Here is a 21,450-nt window from a genome sequence, read left to right as displayed (position 1 = left end):
GTCCATTGTTCTTAAGGTGAGGAATAGTACTGGTGAAAGATAACAAGGCTGTGTTTGTACTATACTGGGGTCTAAAGCTATTGCTTGCTTTCTAGTTATGACAAAATGTAAAGCAGACTCTCATAACTCCACTTACAAACGTCTATTTCCTCACCCATTGTGCATTGATATGTATTGCACAAAAGCGCTGATACTTTCACTGCATGTTGCTTAAGGAATACCATACAATCTCTGTAGTATTTGTTACTATAGCAGGGTGCTAAGTCTCTAACAATATATGTCCTTTCTTTTTTATTTAATAGTACACAGTGAAATACTGATTTCAGCAGACACTTTAAAATGCTGCATCTTGGCTTCCTATCATAATAAAATGTAAAACAGAATGTCACCCCTTCAGTCAGAAAACTGTTTCTGTGTCTATTTTGTATGAATATCTGTTAGACAAAGTAATGTTGCATTCTCTGTCTATTTCACAAAATGCTGTCTCATAATAATATTAGTACTCTGCTTACAATCTTTACCATATTTCTACTCATGGAAATGCGTCTGTGCCATTTTTATTCAGTGTTATGCTGAATGCAACTTCTGAACTGACTTAAGGACAGTTCTGTAACTGACTCAAGGACAGAACCCACATGGTTAGAATTGCTGGAGCCATGTCAGACTCCAAACCAGTTACAAGTGGTGTCCCACAAGGCTCAGTCCTGGGACCTCTCTTGTTCGGTATATATTTCTCGGAGGTACAGGCCAACACGGAAGGACTGTGGCTGACCAAGTTCGCAGATAACTGCAAACTGGGTGCCATAATCGACTTGCCAGCCGACACAAGCATCCTCCAAAAGGGCCTCATAGAAACAGACAACTGGTGCCAGAGCCATGTCCTGAAGCTAAACGCCAAAAAGTGTATAGTCATCCCCTTTGGCAAAAACAAAGTGCCCACAAATTACCACATAGGTGGTAATCCATTAAGTACAGAAGAAGTAATTAGGGACCTGGGGACCCAAGTTGATAGCAATCTCTCATTTGACAACCACATGGCCAAAGTGGTTAGAAAAACATTTTATATAGCCCACCTAATCATGAAGGGATTCACATCTAGATCAGGGGAGGTCATCGTGCCTCTTTACTCATCCCTCATCAGGCCTATAATTGAGTACAATGCCCCTTTTGGGATGCACCTTACCAGACACCTGCAGCAACTGGAAAGACCCCAAAAGTACCTCACCAAGAGGATCAAAGGGCTCTAACAGATGCCATATGTTGCCCGGTTAAAGAAACTCCAGCTCTTCTCAGTGGCATACCGCCTGTTCAGAGGCGATCTGTGCCTGACGTATAAAGCCATGTCCAACCCGGAATTAATGGACATGCTGCACCTCAGAAAATCCAAATCCCATCGAGCTACGCGCTCGAGAGACTTGAACCTCAGCACTGAAATAAATACGACATGCTGGAGGGACAGATTCATAACTCAGAGGCTCCCTTCACTCTGGAATAAAATCCCAGTCCAGATTAGGCAGAGTCCCTCATTGACTCTCTTCAAGAGGAATCTTGATGAGTGGATGGGAGATCGTAGGTTTACCCCGGGTATCACTTCAGTGTCACTGTTAGACAGAGGCACAGTATACTAACCTCGAAAAAGGGCATAGCAAAATAAATTTAAAATGGGTGGCAAAAGCCAAACACATTCTGGCTAGGCTTATAAATGCCCTAGGGCAGATAGCCTAGCATGAACCTATGAACCTATGAACCTATGAAAACATTTTAAAATACTGTATCTCCACTAGGAAATGTATTACGGTGCCATATATTGTTTTCGAGAATAATGTTGTAACATTGCATGATACTTTTCTGTTAAACTGAAATGCACTGAAAAAAAATGTCAGCCATTCACTGTAGGAAGTGTCAATACATGCATGACTTTCTACTTATTTGTCATTTGCTTCTATTTATATAACATTCCTAATTTCACAAAAAAGCCTTTTCATTCAGACATTCAACGCATTATTCAAAATGACCTTTACCTTTACATCCTTGTGTTAAATTGCTGCCACCTTGCAGTCAGCATTTGGCATTGACAGGAGTTAATACTTTATTTTATAATAAAAATAATCAAATTTCAGACTGGTTTATATAATTTGCTTTGATTTGTTATCGCTGATATGTGTCTGATATATGCAGAAAATCACTGTGGGTATTTGACTGGTCTAATGCATAGAAGCTAAATGTAGTCAAACACAAGGTAACAGATATAGTTCATGCTGCCATCTATGTATTATGACTAACAGTCTACCGAATTGCAGGAATTTTAGGGACATCTTTAATAAACTCCGACTGGGATTTCTTATCATTAAATGATTATACTTCTCTTCACAAAATTCGTATTATTAAACTAGGTTTCCACATTTGAAGATGCTAGTTTTGCTTAGGGACATGCTAGTGTTTTAGTACAGTTTGCTTCTGTGTACACTGAGGAGAAAAGAGAGTGTGCAATATGGACAAGTGACAGATTACCCACCTGTTCTGTTGGCAATTTCACTGAGGGAACATGGGATGCAATCAAAGCAGCATGGGGGTTCTCCTTTTTTGGCCCTTTTTCTATGGCCCAGTGGACAATCTTCACTGCAGACAGACCGTGGGATCTGAGAACACAATTATCAAACAAACTGAGAATAATGTCCCTTTTTTTTAAAGAATGTTTATGTCACTTTTAAATGTGTTGTTACTACAGTGTTATTTGTTCTTGTTTACTGTTATTTCTCCTATATTAGTATTGTTTTCCATTTAGCTAGTTAAGAAATAGTTGTTAGAATATGCTGTTTACACATTTTTCTCAATACCAATACCATACTTCAGCATTCTATGCTTATTACATTATTCAGAATCTGACAACGATAACAGACTGACCATTCTCATTTAACCATAAACAAATACAAAGGTCATTTTTTTCTTTTCCTTTTTTAAATTAATGCACCTTCTATCTCTTCTCATAGTACGCTTTCCCACTCTTAGCATATGGAACAGGATAGAAACAACTAAGCAGGCAAAGGGATAAAACACACTGAATGAAATATGCAGTTTGCACTCTCCAAAGGAGTTGTTTATTTCATTAAACGTTGACATAATCTGAATTTCAGTTCATAGAATAAGTGCACATATAAACTAGTCTGCAAAAGGTAAAAATGTGAGGATTGGCAGGGATTGCACGTACTCATGGAAAGGGATCACTTCACACTAGGAAAAAATAAAGGAAAAAGCAAGGTGAAAGTGATTAATGACAACAAAAGGTCACTCAGTGTAGTTTCAATATTATTTATACAACACTGTTTATTTTGTAGCCTTAACATTTTTGATCTTTGACATAAGGGTGGAGTTGATGTGACTTCCATTTCTGAAGTAACAGTCTTGAAGCTAGAGTAGCCATCTAAACTTCCAGCATTTGTCTTTAAGAAAGGCTTCCAAGACTGAATAAATGCTGTTAAGAAAATATCAGGCTATAATACAGCATTCTCTACAGCTACAATGCATGTCACCTGTTTAGTTTTACCTCACATAGAGAGAATATGGAAGCATGACCTTACATATTGACCAATCTCTGCATTATTTACTCTACTATACCAGCATTTAGAAATACTGGCCCAACTCAAATTATACAAATGCACAGAAGAATAATGGATTCCATTCAATTTTTTCTATCCTATGGTAAGATTCCTCAGAGAAATAAAGTAATATTTTATCTGTTTGAACAGGCAAGACCAGTTATCTAGCACTTCTGTGATATTAGATCTCATAACCTATCTTTATTTTTATAAGTAATATCTAAATTATTACACAGATGGCTTACTTAAGAGCCATCAACACTCTTTTTTTGAAAAACTTAAAAGAAAATAAAAAAATAAAAAAAATAAACACATATACAAAAAAATCAGTTTTTGCAGGGGCTAAAACTCCAATTATAAATACTGACTCCATGGTCACACCACAATAAAGAAAAGGGGAAGACCTCTTAAAAATGCAAGCTAACTCAGACAATATAAAGCACTGCAGAGAAACTCACTGCGACATTAAATTCTCACATGTAAGCCAGTCGACTACCAGTACAGCGAACATCTATAGGTAAGCCTCTATGGAATACTACTTCGTATTGCTGAACTCAACTTATACATCATAGGAATGGCATCATTTATGGACTATTCAAGACAGAGGCAAGATCAATAGAGTGCATCTTTTAACGCGCACAATTGTTTTAATAAAGTAGTCCTGGAAACCATTTGATATTAAGGATATGTTATCACTCCTATGTACATCTTGGTGAAAGATTTATTCAATTGCAAATGTGTCTAGCCCAGAAAAAATAAATTTGATCACAGGTGATTTTTTTTTGCAAAGAAATGTGTTATCGACTGAACTGGAGGTCTAGCATATACTCTCTGGATATAATTTGCAATGCACTCCAAACTTTCAAAATATTTGTTAGATTTTGAATAGAAAAAATATAAATTCTAAAACTCATGGGTTATTGCCTTGTGGAATAAATGTTAAATGTTGTCTTTGGTAAATTTCTAAATACTGATATTTAGGTAAATGTCTGAATTTTATAATTTAGCATATGTTTCCACATCTAGTAAACACAATCTTTGATTCTCTAAGGGTTTGTTATGATCATCCAGGAAATCCTAAAAGATTTGTTTGCCATAAAAAATTAATTTACATCAACCTTCATTTCTGAATCTTCTCTACTTCAAACAAACCAAATAAATGCAATATGTAAAAAACACAAGAAAAATTTAGAAACGTAAGACTTTCCACTGTATGATTCCTTGAACCTCTTGTATTCGAGGCAACATGTGATATATGCAAATAAGCCCTTAAGGACATCAAGTGTTTCAGCTGGTTTCTCAAAACCACGAACGCCGATGTTCTGAATAACAAAATCTTCCCCCCTTTTTGACCAATGGTAGCATTCGTTTCAGCTGTGGGACAGTTGGAAATGTCGATGTTCACTGTTTTTCTGCACTTTACAGAAGTCGGTTGGACAAAATTCACCTAAATGGTTTGCGTATGTGCACATTCATAGAATGTGCTTTTGGCAATATAGCTGTAAACCGCTTCAGCTATTTGGCAATTCTGAATGTCCATGACTTTTTTTCATTTTAAGTGTATTTATGGACAAATTCACGCCAATAAAGCCATACCTCACTAGCTGTGGACATGCATGTTTCAACCTTTTTATGGCATCATAAGCAAAGTATAAGTGGAATGTCTGGCTAGTTATTAGAAATACAGGGCTGTTGTACTCAGCTGATATTCATAACCATTAGGGTGTCTGCAAAATATCCCAACTAACAAACTAAAATGATGAGTAAAAAGGTCAATACACAACTTTTCACTAACTGGAACCACTTACACAAAGGCAGCATGACCACAAAGAGAAAAATCACCGGAATTTATTACAAAATGTAAAAGAAAATATAAAACATAAGACACAGTAAGCGCTTTTGTCCTTAATATAGACTTCTTCTGGCCATTGGATAAACACAGAAGTGAATTACTTATACCCCTGCATATCATATGACTCAATTAAACAATTAAAATTAAAAATAATACCAACCTATTCTACAAATAAATATAAATGAATATATGACTTTAACTATATAATATAAAACCCAAAATCTACTTTTCATATGCCTTCATCTTTAATAAACTATTAACGCTAGTAATCTCATTTAACCCGGGCAAAACTGAAGCATTAAGTAAGGTTTGCCACTGTAACTCCCTTTGTTCTAAAATAATAGACCGGGGTCCACCTCTAGGGTGATGCTCAGCTTGTTCAAGTATGAAAACCAAAAAACTATGTTCACTATTAATACTTAAATGTTTATAAAATGCATTAGTAATTTTTTTATATCATAACAGTGCTCATATATATGTTGTTTCAATTTTCGCTCTGTTTTGCCCACGTAAAAAGTTGGACATAATTTACAGAGAGGAATATAAACAACACCCTCGGTATGACAATTATAGCATCCCTTGGGCCTAATAATTTTGTTGTTGACCCTAATCTCTTCTTCAAAAATCATATGGCACTGTTTGCAAGCTCCACATCTCAACATCCTACCCACTATCCTATTTTTATTGTTCGACATATTGTCAAAAACATTTTTTGAATTAACTCCCCCATTTGAACACTATTTTGGGACTACTCCAAGTTTCTCTTGAACTTCTTTATTACTAGAAAGCAGTTCCCAGTTTTTATTTATAATATCCACAAGCTGTTCACTATCAGCATTATATGTTGTAATAAATGAAGAACAACAGAAATTTGTTTCTTTGCCTTCCTGTGTGGGTACTGGCCAGTAATGGAACCCTTACCAGAATCAGACTCTGGTAATTCTGATGCCGGAGTATTAGTGTCCAAGGCTTGCTGTAAGTTTCCCAGCAAGGGCATATGCAAACCAATTTGTCTCTTTCTAGTTACTTCCTCTATCACTGAAGCAACCAACTGGTCTGGGCAGCCCATCTTAAGAAACATATGCTTCAGTTTATTGCATTCATTGAAAAAATCATCCCACTGGGAAACCATTCAAGCTGCCCTTATCATTTGGCCCTTAACTATGGCCTGTTTTTGGTGGTAAGGGTGTCTACTAGTAAAATGCAATGTTGTGTCTTTCGGCTTTTTCCCGGTTAGGGGTCGCCACAGCGGAACTCTGGTCCGCTAATGATTGGTAGTTGATTTTTACGTGCCGAGTTACCAGCCCTGATGCACAACCTTCAACGAAGGTATGCCCATTAACGCATATCTCCATGCAGAAGATGCTGTAGCTGAGAATCGAACCGGACAGCGTCTTACTGTGAGGCGACAACGCTACCACAACACCACCACCGCAGGTTCTACTAGTAAAATGCAATAAAGTATTGAAATAAGATGGCTTCCTTTAAATTTTGGATGAAAGAATATGTTCAATAGGGTGTATTGATAGGTAGACATCGAAATAGTTTATAGACCCCTGGCCTATTTTATGTGTAAACTCTAGAAAGATTGTGGTATTGTTAATATAATGAATAAAATCATCTATAATTTCCAATGGGCACACCCAAGCAACAAACAAATCATCCAGGTATCGAGTATACAAATGTATATATTGAGAAAAGGAACTTCTCAATATAAACTTGTTGCTTGGGTGGGCCCATTGGAAATGAATTTGTTTAGCTAAAGAACTCCCCTTTTAATTGATTACAATGAAGCAGTATTTTCTTTGAATATGAGTACCCACTTTTCTTCTGTTTTTTTTTTTTCTTTTCATTGTTAAGTCTCCTCAGTAAAATATATGTGTATTATAATCTATTAGGAGCAATTTAAAATAAAATCCATTTGCATTTCTATTGTATCAGCTTGTTTATTAATGTCAGAAACACTTTTATTCTTGACCCTCCATAATAAATCTGACAAAAGGTTGAGTTATATTCATTTACAGATAAACATTACAGTTCCTTCTTAGCACACACAACCAAAAGAATATCTTCAAAATAAGAAAGTGGAATAGTTTTTTGCCATTTATTTGAGTTTATATGACCACTTAACGATATTTGCACAATGGTCTGAAAGCTGACAGTATAAGAAAATTGTTTTAAGAACTGTAGTCAAAATTAATCAGATGATACACAGGAGTGTATTGTAGTAGATATCTTTGTCTGTAATACTAAATGAGTGGATCTCTTAACCCTGGAGGCTTTATACAAAAAAACAGTTGATGAATGGGTTTTCATTTTTTTAATAAAGTGCCATCTCCATCCAGATAACACACACTTAAAAGTACAGGTACCCTGTCGAAATCACTATCTAGACCTGAGGTCCTGTCTCATAGAAGAACCACTGGGGTTTAGGGAAGTTTATGGATGCCCATGGAAATATCAGCACAGAAAGGTTTATCAGTGAAAGGAACATAAACTGATCTTACTATTAAAACTGCCTTATTATATTTAATCACTGTTTCTGTTATCCCATAATATGCATGCACAATTTGCATGCACAATTTGAATGTAGTACATAGAGTACCACAATTACACTCCAAATGTGGAAAATAGGCAGGTTTATTCAGCATACCCTCAACCTCAAAGCACAAGAAATATGGACAAAGCATACAGTAATGGGGAGACTATGGATGAAAACCATGGACAGATTTTAAATATGCTGCTCTTACAACCTTAGAAACTTGATAAAATGATAGAGTTTGCATTAGCCTGTCTTTTCTGAAGAACATATCTGAAACTCAAACGCCTGTCATTATTTAGTGACTTCAGTTCTCAATATTTTGCCAGAAACCCACATATCGTATGAGTAAGAGACCAAAAATATGAGGCAAAAATCTGAACATTCTGCAAAAATCTGGAGAGTTGAGAGGTATGCTGTTCAGCACTCTTCTGATGTCAGAAAAGTGCTTAAATTTTTGCTGTTGAGCTCTAGTTTTCATACTAGAGTTTAATATTGGTCAGTGCTGACACCAAAGAACAACAGCAGAAAGCTAGAATAATTTAAAATGTTAAAACATTGCATTTGGCCACAGTTTTAAGCAAAAGCTGTGGCCAACTGATGTGTCTTATAGATTTTAAAATTATTTATTCCTCAGAGAGACATTTTGCTTTTGTCCACTGTCCATGTGGGATGACTAAGTGATTAACAGTTTTCAAAACTGTACAGCTACCAAATATTATTTTCTGGTCTCTCTGACCATAACACCGTTATTATATGTTCTTGACATATGGATCAAAACTCCACTCTTCAGCTTCATTTCACTCTGCTCTTGAGGGGAATTTGTTGACATTTGTGTCTGAAACACGCAACTTATTTATGGTCAGAGACACACTCATAATAGAGGAGATTCAATAGAGCCTACATGATCGCAAAGATTTTTAGATTCAGTAAACTCCACGTAGAGGTGTGCACTCATGAGTAAACATGGCAATTTCTTTGGCATGCAAATTACAGCATAAGTAGCTGAACTGCATGCTGTTGAAGCAAACCAACATGATGGAGCAAGTCAACAATCTGTAAAGCAACCATGTAGAAACAGTGCTCGTGTTGCCCATGTAGTCAAAGGTTTTCTTAATACAGTCACGGAAAGGAGTCTACACAGAAACAAGAATAAGTAAAAGTCTGTAGATTTATACAGAACAGACTGTAACATGTAACCCCACATACATTGTGACATTATTAGGCATGGTGGATGCTAAAAAATTAGATTAACAATAGCAACAAGTGCTATGACATAAATGCAGCTTTGCTCCCCCACTCCCAAATGAAGAATATACTTATAAGTAATGTAGATAGTTAAAAGCGTAAACCTCATGAAACATACCATTCATATTGTCAGGTAAGCATATGCCGCATTCATCTGATGGAATACAGTCAAATTTTACCAAAACTTGCATTCCTCTGTGTAGATATATAGTGACGTAATACTGTAGATCAGAGTGCAAGTATGTGTGCTATAGCTTTAAGAAGTATGTGAGCCTGTAAGTGCGTGTATAAATTACAGACACGTGCAATCCCTAGTGCCATTTCGAAGGAGCAGCCAGAGAGAGAGCATGCATGATCACAGTTGTTAGTTTGTGTATAAGTTACTTAGGTTAAAGTCAGTAAGCCTCTATAGTGATGTGTTTGTATAAAATAAAGCTGCTCAAACAGAACCCACAAAGACTCTTCTATTGTGTCCAAGGTAGGAGAGTGACATGGTATTTGGAGCCATAAGGTGCAAAGATGACAGTGAAGGTAAAACAGAGAAAAGAGCACAAACAGAGCAAAAAAGGGGCATTACAAGGGCATGAGCTACATTATCAGGCAAGCGGAGAGAACAAAAAGTGTGTTAACTAAAGAAAATGTTTAAAATAAAAGCATTTGATGAAGTGATTAACAGTAAAGCAAAATGTGCATGTTTAAAGTAAAACAAGCACAAGAAAAGTACATTGGGCATGAAAAGGGCTTAAATGAGCAAAACAAATATAATAAGGACAAGAAAGGGCACATTAAGCAAAAATAAAGCAAGGTGACTGTATGTGTTTTGGCAAAGTGTTGTATTTGGGCATAACTACGACTTCATATTGTATCAAGGGCTTAACTAAAGTTATCCAAAGTATCTCAAAGTGTGTAAAAATGCTTACAGTGTGTGCTTCTTACTGTGCATGTATTTCAGAGTTTGTTGTGTGCAAAGTACAACTATTTCATAAAATACAAAGTATAGCCATTTCGAAAAGTTCTTGTGCTGGGTATGGCTATTCGAAGAGTGCTGCCATTGCAGAATGCTTCTTGTACTATAAAGAGTTGCCTAGCATGGTACCAGTATTTTGGGGACATTTCAGTGTGCTGTATGTAGTTTTTCACAAAGTGAAATTACTTCAAAAAGTTATTGAATTTTGGGCAACAGATGGTTGATTTATTTGCATTGTGTAGTTACTTGGCATGTTTCTTACACTAAGAGTTGTTTTCTTACAAAAGATGACATTCCAAGAACTTTACAGTGCTCATGAGTTATTCAGTCGCATTGTAAAGTTATCAAATGTTTCTTAAAATGATGGTAAATGACTTTAGCATTTTAGCCTTTTCAATGATATTACAAAAGTACTAAAGTGCCCGAGAAGTTTATTTTGTAAAATCCAATTATTTGAAGGTACTACAAGTTTGTTCATTTACATGATTCCAAAAAGCCCCAGCGGTATAAGTTCAGAGTACAAAGGCACTGGACAAATACTGGCAGTAGTCTCAGGCATATGTGCATGTGTGTATGTTTGTGCTTATTTGCAAAACCCTTCGCTAATATGTGTTAATATGGCAGATGGATTTTGAAAACCCTTGTATTTGATCAGAATTTTGCAGAGAACTGGAGATTATTTGAGTAAGAGTATGATATTTTTATACAAGCAGCTTATGCAGATAGAGATGCATGCACCAGGGCATTCATTTTGCTAAACTTAGCTGGGTCAGAGGCCATAAAAAGAGAGCATTCATTTGTGTATGCACCGGCAGTATATGAAGGAGAAGGTGCAGACCATCATATTGTTGTACAAGCTGAATCAAGGGAAGAAACCGAGTGTTTGAAGTGCAAGTTCAGAGAAATGTGTAACCCCAAGACAAATATTACATTAAAGATGCATTTGTTTTACATGAGAGATCAGAAACCAGGGGAAACATTTGCAGCTTATATAACAGACTTGAGAAACAGAGCTAAAACGTTTCGGTTTGGTAATTTAAAAGATGAGTTGATAAAGGAGAGGCTTGTGTGTGGTATTAATAGTGCTGCTGTGAGAAAGATTTTAGTTTGTGACAGTGATTTAATGTTGAGCAAAGCCATTGCGATTTGTCAAATCCATGAGGTGACACAAAAACACACAAGTATGCTTGCGAGTGACAAGAGCATGGTTTCAGTGGCTCCAGAGCAAATGTAGATAGTATGCAATGCATGACAAGCAAGAGCAGGCCTAAGCATGTGGCAGCTACAGGGTTTCCAAAGAAGGCACCTGGCTTTCCAGAAAGTTATAAGAAAGGAGCTTGCACCAGCTCAGTGCAGTACAGCATGAATCAGCAAAACCCAAATCTAGCTTTATTGTTAACTGTTGCAATTGTGGTGAGAATCATGAGTCTAACAGAGAGAAATGCTTAGCAGTTGGTCAGCAATGTCACAAGTGTAAAAAATGAAACCATTTCTAAAAGTTTTGCAAATCAAGTAAGCCTCACAAAGTTGTAAAGAAAGGTTGCACAAAAAAGCAAGTTGATCAAGTAGAGCCGAAGCAGTCACCTTTCTATACAGATGGTGCACAAGTGCTTGGTGAAAGAGTTGATGCAATGAACTTATTAACAAGAACTGAAGTGTTTTGTACTATCTGGATTAATAGAAAATCCACAGAGCTCAAAGAAGACACTGGTTCAAAGTGTAATGTTATATCAGCAGACACATTTGCTAGAGTGAGAACTAACAAACAGCTCAATATAACCAGTAGTGTGAGACTTGTTGCTTATGGAGGTGAAAAAATTCAAACCGAAGGTTCAGTGATGCTTTCATGTTATTTGCCTGAGAACTGTCACAACTTGTTATTCTATGTAGTCTGAAGACCAGTGCAATCTTTATTGGGTCTCAAAGATAGTTTAAGAATGAATCTGCTTTCTTATACTAAAGAAGTTCATCATGTAAGTTCATTTCCGAGTTTTAATTTCTTCAAAGCCATTTTCTCAGAGTATGCTGATGTTTTCGATGACAAGTTACGCAAACTTCCAGTTGTGTATTCCATGAAGTTAGACCCAGAGGTCATTCCAGTAGTCAGACCAGCAAGAAGAGTTCTGATAACTATGCAAGATAAAGTTAAGGCTCAGTTGGATAAAATAGTGCAGCAAGGTGTGATTTGTCCAGTCACAGAACCAATTGAATGGGTGTCGTCCATGATAGCTGCTCACAAAAATGGCTCAGACGAAGTCAGAATATGCATTGACTCAAGAGATCTGAGCAAAGCATTAAAGAGATCATATCATCCAATGTGCACAGTCAAAGAAGTTGCAGCTGTAATACCAAATGCCACTGCATTTTCTGTTTTGGATGCAAAGAGTTCATTTTGGCATGTGATGCTGGATCGCAAATCCTCATTTCTAACTACTTTTGGTACTTTGTTTGGCAGATACAGATTCCTAAGGATGCCATTTGGAATAAATTCTGCAAGTGAAGTATTTCAGCGTGCAATGGAGCAAATGTTTTCTGGTTATCCTTGTGCCATAATAGTAAATGATCTATTGGTTGGAGGCAATGGTGAAGCAGAGCATGACAGAAACCTCAAGAAAGTTCTGGACAGAGCACATGAAGTAAACTTGAAGCTCAGTCCTCTGAAATGCAAATGAAAACTTCCAGAAGTTATGTATGTAGGACATTTGTTTACAAGTACAGGCATGAGACCAGACCCGACCAAGCAAACAGCTATTCTTGAGATGTCAGCTCTAGACAATGTACAAGCTTTACAGCATTTCCTGGGCATGGTCAACTATTCAGGCAAATTTATACCAGACTTCAGTGAGATGACAGCACCTTTAAGAGAGCTCACATGCAAAAATGTTGTATGGTTATGGTTGGAACAACATCAGAAGGCCTTTGACAACCTCAAGCAGAAAATTGCCCCCCGCCCTACGTTAAGATACTATGATGTGAATAAACTAGTTAATCTTTCCTGTGATGCTTCTAAATTTGGTCTTGGTGCAGTTATACTTCAAGAAGGCAGACCAGTAGCCTATGCATCTAGAAGACTAACCCAAACTGAGATGCAGTATGCTCAAATTGAGAAGGATCTTTTGGCAATAGTATTTACACGTTACAAGTTTCATGATTATATTTATGGTTGAGTTATTCAGATTGAAACCTTTAGTTACTATTCTAAAGAAACCTATGCATTCTGCTCCAGTGAGATTACAAAGAATGATGCTCAAATTGTAAAAGTACAATTTCAAAATGGTCTCCATAAAGGAAAATTGGTCTGTCTGGCTGATCCTTTATCCAGATCACCCAGAAATACAACAGAACAGCTTGATGCAGAGAATTTTGACTTTGATGTGATTTCACTGCATAATGTTCCACCACTAGACTTGATGAGTTAAGGGATCACACTCATACCGATCCAGTTTTACAAAACCTCACTATATTGATGTTGGATGGCCATCAAAGTAATCTAGTATATCACCTGAAGTGCAAACATATTTTTGTTACAGAGATGAATTGTTGATGGAAGATGGCATTATTTTCAAAGGTCCTAAAATTGTTGTTCCTCCTAAATTACAGCAAGAATATATACAGATTTTGCATCATGGTCACCCAGGGTCTACATCCACTAAGAGAAGAGCTAGAAAATTAGTATTTTGGCCTTCATTATTGAACGCCGTCAATAAAGTACTTTCTTCTTGTTCAGTATGCAATAGTACTAAACTGCATTTGCAAAGAGAACCATTTCAGCTAAGTCCAGTTCCTGAACTTCCTTGGTCTGCTGTAGCAACTGCTATCTTTGAGTGGAACAATTAACACTACTTAGTTTTGGTAGACTCTTGGGTGGCCATGGTGGTGCAGCAATTAGCGTTGCCACCTCACAGCAAGAGGTTCTCCGGTTCGATTCTTGGCTGGGGTGCCTTCTGTGCGGAGTCTGCATGTCCTCTCTGTGGTCGCGTGGGTTTCCTCCGGGTGCTCCGGTTTCCTCCCACATCCCAAAGACCTGTTGTAGGTGGATTGGACACTCTAAGTTGGCCCTAGGTGTGTGTGTGCATGTGTGTGTGCCTTCTGTGGAAGGTTGGGTGCCACTTTGGTAGTACTTGTATGTCTAATTCTAGAGTATAAAAGGTCCTGGGTTCTAGTACAAGTTCTGCAACCCTTCCTCCACCTTTTGAGCTGCATGTTTGCACGATATTACAGGAATGGAGAAAATTTGTAAGATTACTTGTGTTTACCTTATTTCAGTGCCAGTGCACACAGCAGCACATAGATGAGCACTTAAAGCAGCAGATGTTTTTCACAAGTGCTAATTACAGCATAGCCAGATGATTTTCAGTACAATGGCAATATTCAACAAGCTATAAAGCATCCATCTAGCCTCCATTCTGTTTTTTTGCTGAATACTTCAATACCATGGGAGTAGGGACAAGGACATTTTAGCCCTGAAATAAAATTGCGTCCACTTCTGCATTTGCAAGGTAAGTCCTGAATCTAGAATGTATTCTTTAATAATATTATGCCGTATCCTTGTAGTTCTTAACTTGGTGCAGTAATCAAGTAAACAGTGGTGGATTTGTAGAGAAAGCACGTTAACATGTGACAGCAGACACTTATTTTACTTATATGTGTCCAGTACTAAGTTTTTTTTATGTCTTATTCTTCCTGTTTTTAATTGCACTTTTTGCATGATGCGCCACATAGCAGAAACAATTAGCTGTGTTTATCTGGTTTGCATGAAGCATAGTGGACCACTAGGAAGCAGACAGCCCAAAATAGAAACTAGATACATTCAATGAATGCCCTTTGCTATAGAGAAAGACCGACCTGGAGTACAGCTGGTATTGGATTCTTGTACAGTCTGCAACCTTTGTTTTACTGTTGTGACATTGCAGGTTACAACAATGAAGTACAACATAGACAACTGTTTCCTCAGCATTCTTGTGGCAACAGGTGTAAGTTTAGAACTGCCATACACATGGTCCTGGGTTTGAATATGGCATATCCCATAAAGTATTACTTTTACTGATGGAGTTATCGGTGTATTATCCCATTTATCATCCAATGTATAACTGATGGTATACTGTGTACTATAGTCCTGAAAATGCATTGCTGTTATCTAGACACATACACACGTGCCTATACATGCAATTGTTTGTCATTGTTGCATTCTGCTTGTCAGACATTAGCAATGTGGCTTGTGTTTGTGCACTGCTTACCTACATGCAAACAGCTGTATCTAGCAAGTGTGTACACTTTGTTAACCATTGAGCAAATCCAGTGCTCACTGTGCTATGGAACTGTATATATGATGCTTTCTTATTGGTGTTTATTGTCCATTTCCTTTAAATGACATAAAAGTACATATGGAAACATTGCAAACTGAGGGCACATTCTAAGTATACGTTATATATTCACAGTACATACATGTGTTGCCCCCCCCCCCCAACCAAGCAGTACAACCTTCGGGTCTCAGCACTTTTTACATACATATATCAGCTACACTACAAAATGTAATATATAATGTTGTGTGCCCCTCATGGACAGGGCCAGTCAGTGGTGCTGGCAGTTTTGCTAACCTAACATCCAGCTATGCTCAACAAGGGTACTTGTGTTTTTATACAGCTAGGCTTTTACACATCCTAGTGCTGTTAGGCTACTGCCCTCATATGAACCTATGAATTTATGTGCCTATGCAGTCCTTCCAACCTATTGCCCCCTGCTGATGTCATGTAGTATAAGTTCACCTGCAGCTATGTAAAAGTCATAAAATATTGAGTTCTGTAATCTGTGTACTTATACAGGTAGGGGCTCTGCTCTCACTACAGTCAAGTGTGTGTGTGTGTGTGTGTGTGTGTGTGTGTGTGTGTGTGTGTGTGTGTGTGTGTGTGTGTGTGTCTAGCTAGAAGAGCAAGTGTGCATCCTGCAGTTACTGCCCCAGTCCCATGAACTGAAAGGATTTTGATATTTTCACCTGCCTACAGATCTATTTCAGGCAGGCCTCCCAACTTCTTCTCTCCAATATGCACTTCTGATGTCATCCACTATAAGTTGACCTGCAACCATGTAAAAGTCAGACTTATGGTGTGGTGCTTGCATAGAGTACTGTGTTCTGTAGTCTGTGCATTTAGATAGATAGGGGTTCTGTTCTCACTGCAGTCAGCTTGGTGTGTGTGTCTCTCTACTTAGCAGAGTAGATGTGCTACCTTACAGTTACTTCTACAATACCATAGCGTGCCAGTATTTTGATACTTGCACAAGCCTACACTCCATTTCATGCAACTCTCACAGCCTCTTGTCTCCCACATGACCTGCTGATGTTCTCCACTATAAGGTGACCTGCAGCTTTGTAAAAGTCAGACTTGTGCCATGTCACTTATGTAAATGGCTGTGTTCTGTAGTCTGTGTCCTTAAATATGCAGGGGTTCTACTCTCACTGCAGTCAACTGGGTGTGTGTGAGCTGTTACTTGACATTACAGAGAGTATTTTACACCAGCATGTGGGACACTGTTATTACCATATGCTCAACAAACAATGCTGATGTCATTGGCTATATCAGATTATTGCATATTCAGTCATCCCACCAGGTCATGATCAGACACTGGCCTGGAGCCCAGGCAGATGTCACCTCATCTGATACCAGACAGATTGCAGTAACATGTCTTTTAATCTATTGACATACATCAATGCATGGTTAGCAGGCCCTGTGTTATCTTGATGAGAAAGCCCTGTGTTTCGTCCACCTACTGCATGTGTCTGGTGAGGTTCATGCAAAAGAGAGCATATACTGTGTTACTGTTCTGATGAGATTTGACTACCATGCTATCATATAATTCTGAGACCTGAATGTGACGGCATGACTTATGATGTGCATCATACATATGTACTGGAAAATCATTAAAGGGGAAAGTTAGAAAGTAATGAGACACATTGCAGTTCCTGAATTTACGACCCTTACAAGACAATGCACTAGGAAGTACTGACATGATGATGCTATCCACTGTATAACTTGGCAAGGCAAATGTAAGTGACAGGTATAATTATCAGTTCAACAACACAAATCTAGATATACTAAGCACTAATGTAGCTATGAACCGTGTGCATCAAACACAAAGCTTTTGTATCTCTGAATCCAAAAAAGAGAAAATAGGGATATGGCACAGTTATCATCACTTGTACAAGGTGTTGTGTAGGAGGACAGGAGGCCTAGGCTGACACAAAAGGTCAGTGAATGTGTGTGAGTAAGAAAGGGAAGCAGGCAGGCTAAACCATGTAACTGTTGTGTGTGTGTGTGTGTGTGTGTGTGTGTGTGTGTGTGTGTGTGTGTGTGTGTGTCTGTAGGGGCCTTACATGTGAAAGCGGTGTGTGAGTCTGCATAAACACAGCCAAACTCAGTGCTAGCTCTACTTCTTGCTATGTCAGACAGGTGTGAGCCATGCATGGTAGAGGCGGCAGTCCATCTTTGTTGTCCCTGACCACAAGAACTGACTCTGCCAGGAGTTGCAGTGGCACCTCCATGCCCAAGGTCAGATGCAGTGCTGCTACCTGAATGTGACTGATGTCTGCTGGATGTGCTGCCTTGACAGGAATGCCCAGGACCATGACCCCATTGTCTGCCACATCTGGGTGTAGACAGCACACTCACTGATGGACCAGTGGAAGTACTGCCACTACGAGAGCATGATTGGGCATGGCCACATTGGCTATCAGCAGATGCTGTGGCTGACCTACACCCATGAGGATGCCGTTACCCTCCCAGCAGACATTCCATCACAGACACTGCTTGTTCCATGACAGACACCCTCAGTCCATCACAGACACCCCTCATTCCAATGTGTCATTCATCTGATCCAGGGAATTGGCAACACGGTGAGACAGTCATGCATGTCAGCCTGTGCCACATCTACAACCCTGAGGATTTCTCTAGAGTGCCTTTATGAATGTGCCTGTGCCTTCATAATGGCCTTAAACATACTTTGAGTAACATGGGAAGAGACACCTGCACCAGGTGGAGGGGGGGACAACAGGCCCTCTCTGAGCACTCCTATCAACTTTCCTGCGTGGCACCTTGCCAACACTTTGGCTATGGCCAGAGTCAACAGGCACTGAAGCCACAGTAGTAACACTTCCCTGATCAATGTCCTCGCCTTCCACCTGTCCAGTATATGTGGGATCTGTGGACTGGGTAGGCATAGGCCTATTGGCTGTGTCCAGGTAAAATGAAGGCGGTGGCTGGATGTCAACTTATGTGGCAGATTCAACCTCTGCACCCCTGACTGTGCTTTAGCTTTTCCACCATCATTATCAGTGTCTGCTGAGACACTGACATCAGGTGGCACAGGGCCCACACTCCTACTGTCATGATCACATGTGATAAAAAGGAAGAAACACATTCATACATTAATACCTGCACTATTATGGTGCAATACATGCTAAATAACTAACAGCACTGTCACTATTACAGACATTACAGTAATACACACAACAGGCCTAAAATGACACATTATATTTCTTCAGATTGATTTGCAGTACTGACATAAATTTATTTGCCTTACCAACTGCAAGATGCATATTTTGCTGGATTCCTGATGGCCCTGAAATAAGTTAAGCAAGAGGTAAGGGCAATATCATTACATTTAACAGTAAGACAGAGGGTAATATATGTAGTCCTCTATATCTGCATTAACTGTACATTCAACAAGAAAGTGGTTGACAACTCCAAACTAAGCTTATAACTGTAGAAATCTTCAATTGCCCGAAAAAAATTCATCTGACATCGAAGTAACTTTTATTTAAATTGTTTTGCTATGCAACAGTATTCAACTGGTCATATATCAAAGACTACCTGGAAGCTCCTCTTGGGACTCAGAAGGAGTGGCGCCCACGTCAAGGACATGCTGTCATCCACTCTTCTGTGAGCCCTCATGTTGGATGATATTCACCAGGAAATCTTCATTGGAGGTAAGAAGTGGTTCTGTAGCAGGCCCTCCCTGGTTACCCTTTGGTCTCGAGCAACAGCAGCTGCTCATCTGCATGCAGAGGTATTCATGTCAGTGGCCCTGTGGCACACCTGTTCATATATCTGACTGTAACCACCCACAGAATTGATGCTGCCATAATTGTAGCCTTTGCTACATACTGGATCGACATCTTCCCAGCAGAAATCCCCCATATTGCCGGAGACCATCAACAATGATATTGCTTTCCATTTCACTGAGTGGGGATCTCCACCTCACTGACATTGTGTCCTAAAAGACAACAGAATGATAATACACATAAGTATCACATAACTACAAAGTAACTGTTTCCAGATAAAACAGTAAAGGTAGGCAGTCAGTAGTACCCACTGGAATAACATAAAACAGTCTACAGCTGTGAAATACTAACAACAGGCCAGATGCAAAACAAGAAGAGTAGCAAGACCAACATATCCATGTATGTGCAACAGCAGTAACTCAGCTGTGCTCCCCCCAAAAGACCAGTCCATTCTAGTTTGTGACATAACAGTAACTTCTCTTTGCTCCCCCAACCCACTAAAGAACAGGCACATAAACCATTTTGCTTAAAAAACATGTTTGAAATTCTAAAATTGCTTTCAAAGGACATGTCCCTGAAACATTTGTGCATATTTACCACACAGCATTCTATTTTCATGTATTGTCAGTCATGTGTACCTCTGAAATGGCTTGACAAACATGGCCATGCTATCAGTACACTACTAACTAATGCATACAGATAAAAGGTTAAAAATCTTTGCTTCACATTATTCATTAATATATTCCAGCATATGCATTATGTAAGTAACAAAATAGGAGAATACCTCGTGGAGTTCAATGTTCCTCTAAAGATATCTTTGGAAGAAATTCACTTTTGTGAAGTCCTGCAAAAATGTAGCAAGTGTCCTAACCATCAGTTTGGCTAGCTACACATTTGCCTTTTAATAATGGAGTAGATTATTAATGGATTGCATCTTTCTTAGCTTGTGTTTCAGACATGCTAATTACACCATAAGCAGCTGAATTGCATGCTAATCAACCAATCTGGTGGAGCTATTCAACAAGTTATAAAGCAACCATGTAGACTCCATGCTAGTTTTTCCTGTGGATATCAAAAGTAGTGGAGTACAGACACATAAAGTCTACACAGACATGACATTAGGAGCTTCTGCTGCTTAATTCCATTTGTATGTGCTACAATAGCAAATTTGTGTTTCTGGATTTTTCGATGTTTAAGCGTTCGCAGTTATGATTTTTCAGTCTTGCAATATAGACCCTGTGTGCATCAGAACGGTACTGTTATTTTAGCATTAAAAGTAAAGGCACTTTTATTGTTTATTATACAGTTGTATTAAATTGAGCATTCATCTCTCAGCTGTAACAGGAAAGTATGCATGCATTAGTCTGTAGGCCAAAACAACAGTTCAGTATTAGAACGTGGTCAGAGGTTGTGGTTTCAGAAAGCACACTTCCCAAATATACAATACTGTGAAGTATTTATTGATATTGCAATGTAACATCAGAACTCTAAACCAGTGGCACCAATGGCCTACTGTAAACTGTAACCAGTATAACTGCAACACACATGTGCAATATATGCAGGCATCAAGGATTGTTTGCTGCAATCTTTAGTATAGTGTGCATCTGTTATGAACTGGGTAGTCTTAACAGTAAAAAAAGTTATTTGTTAGGAGATGATAGTCTCAAAAGTAATGGTGACAGAATAGAATCAAATAAGTGTATCAATGCATTTTATGTCACATATTTTATTTATTTATTTATTTATTTATTTTACATTTGATTACCAGGTTGGTCTGCCTGGGCAATCAAGTTCCCATTTTCAGTAGAGACCCAGGGAGAAAAGCTCCACATACATGACAATCATAAAAATACTAAATACAAAAGCTCCACATACATGATAAAAATACAAAAGTCAGAGATGAGTACAAATTATTACAGCAAACAATAGTATATCATGGCACAGTATGATGAGAAGTCACAGAAGTGCACAATATATAGTGTGTACAGTATAAAGCAGAAAATATAATGTATTTGAGTAGCAAAGTGCAGTAATTCTATATACAGTTATATACATTAATTTAAAAATACAGTTTGTTATGGTAGTTTCTTTATATGTTTTACCTATGAGTAGTGCCAGAGGAAGATTTATCTGAATGATGGTAGTAGGGCTAGCCATGGTCAGTACAGGTACATTGCCAGATGAGATTGAGGT

At 38.3% G+C, this 21,450-nt stretch overlaps 1 protein-coding gene across 1 annotated transcript in view; it reads right to left on the bottom strand.

Annotated features, from left to right (window-relative positions):
• The window catches only part of LOC122801295 (vomeronasal type-2 receptor 26-like), a 60,086-nt gene that overhangs the window by 24,771 nt on the left and 13,865 nt on the right, over positions 1-21,450 (bottom strand). The window contains exon 2 of the mRNA XM_044070842.1: positions 2,516-2,639. Coding sequence (XP_043926777.1) covers positions 2,516-2,639 — 124 coding nt within the window. The remainder of the gene's footprint in view (positions 1-2,515; positions 2,640-21,450) is intronic.

Source organism: Protopterus annectens, chromosome 4.part1 (assembly GCF_019279795.1).
Source record: "Protopterus annectens isolate FY-2018-M chromosome 4.part1, PAN1.0, whole genome shotgun sequence".
NCBI lineage: Eukaryota > Metazoa > Chordata > Ceratodontiformes > Protopteridae > Protopterus > Protopterus annectens.
Note: the sequence above shows the minus strand (reverse complement) of the source record. Positions and strands in the feature narration are given on the sequence as shown.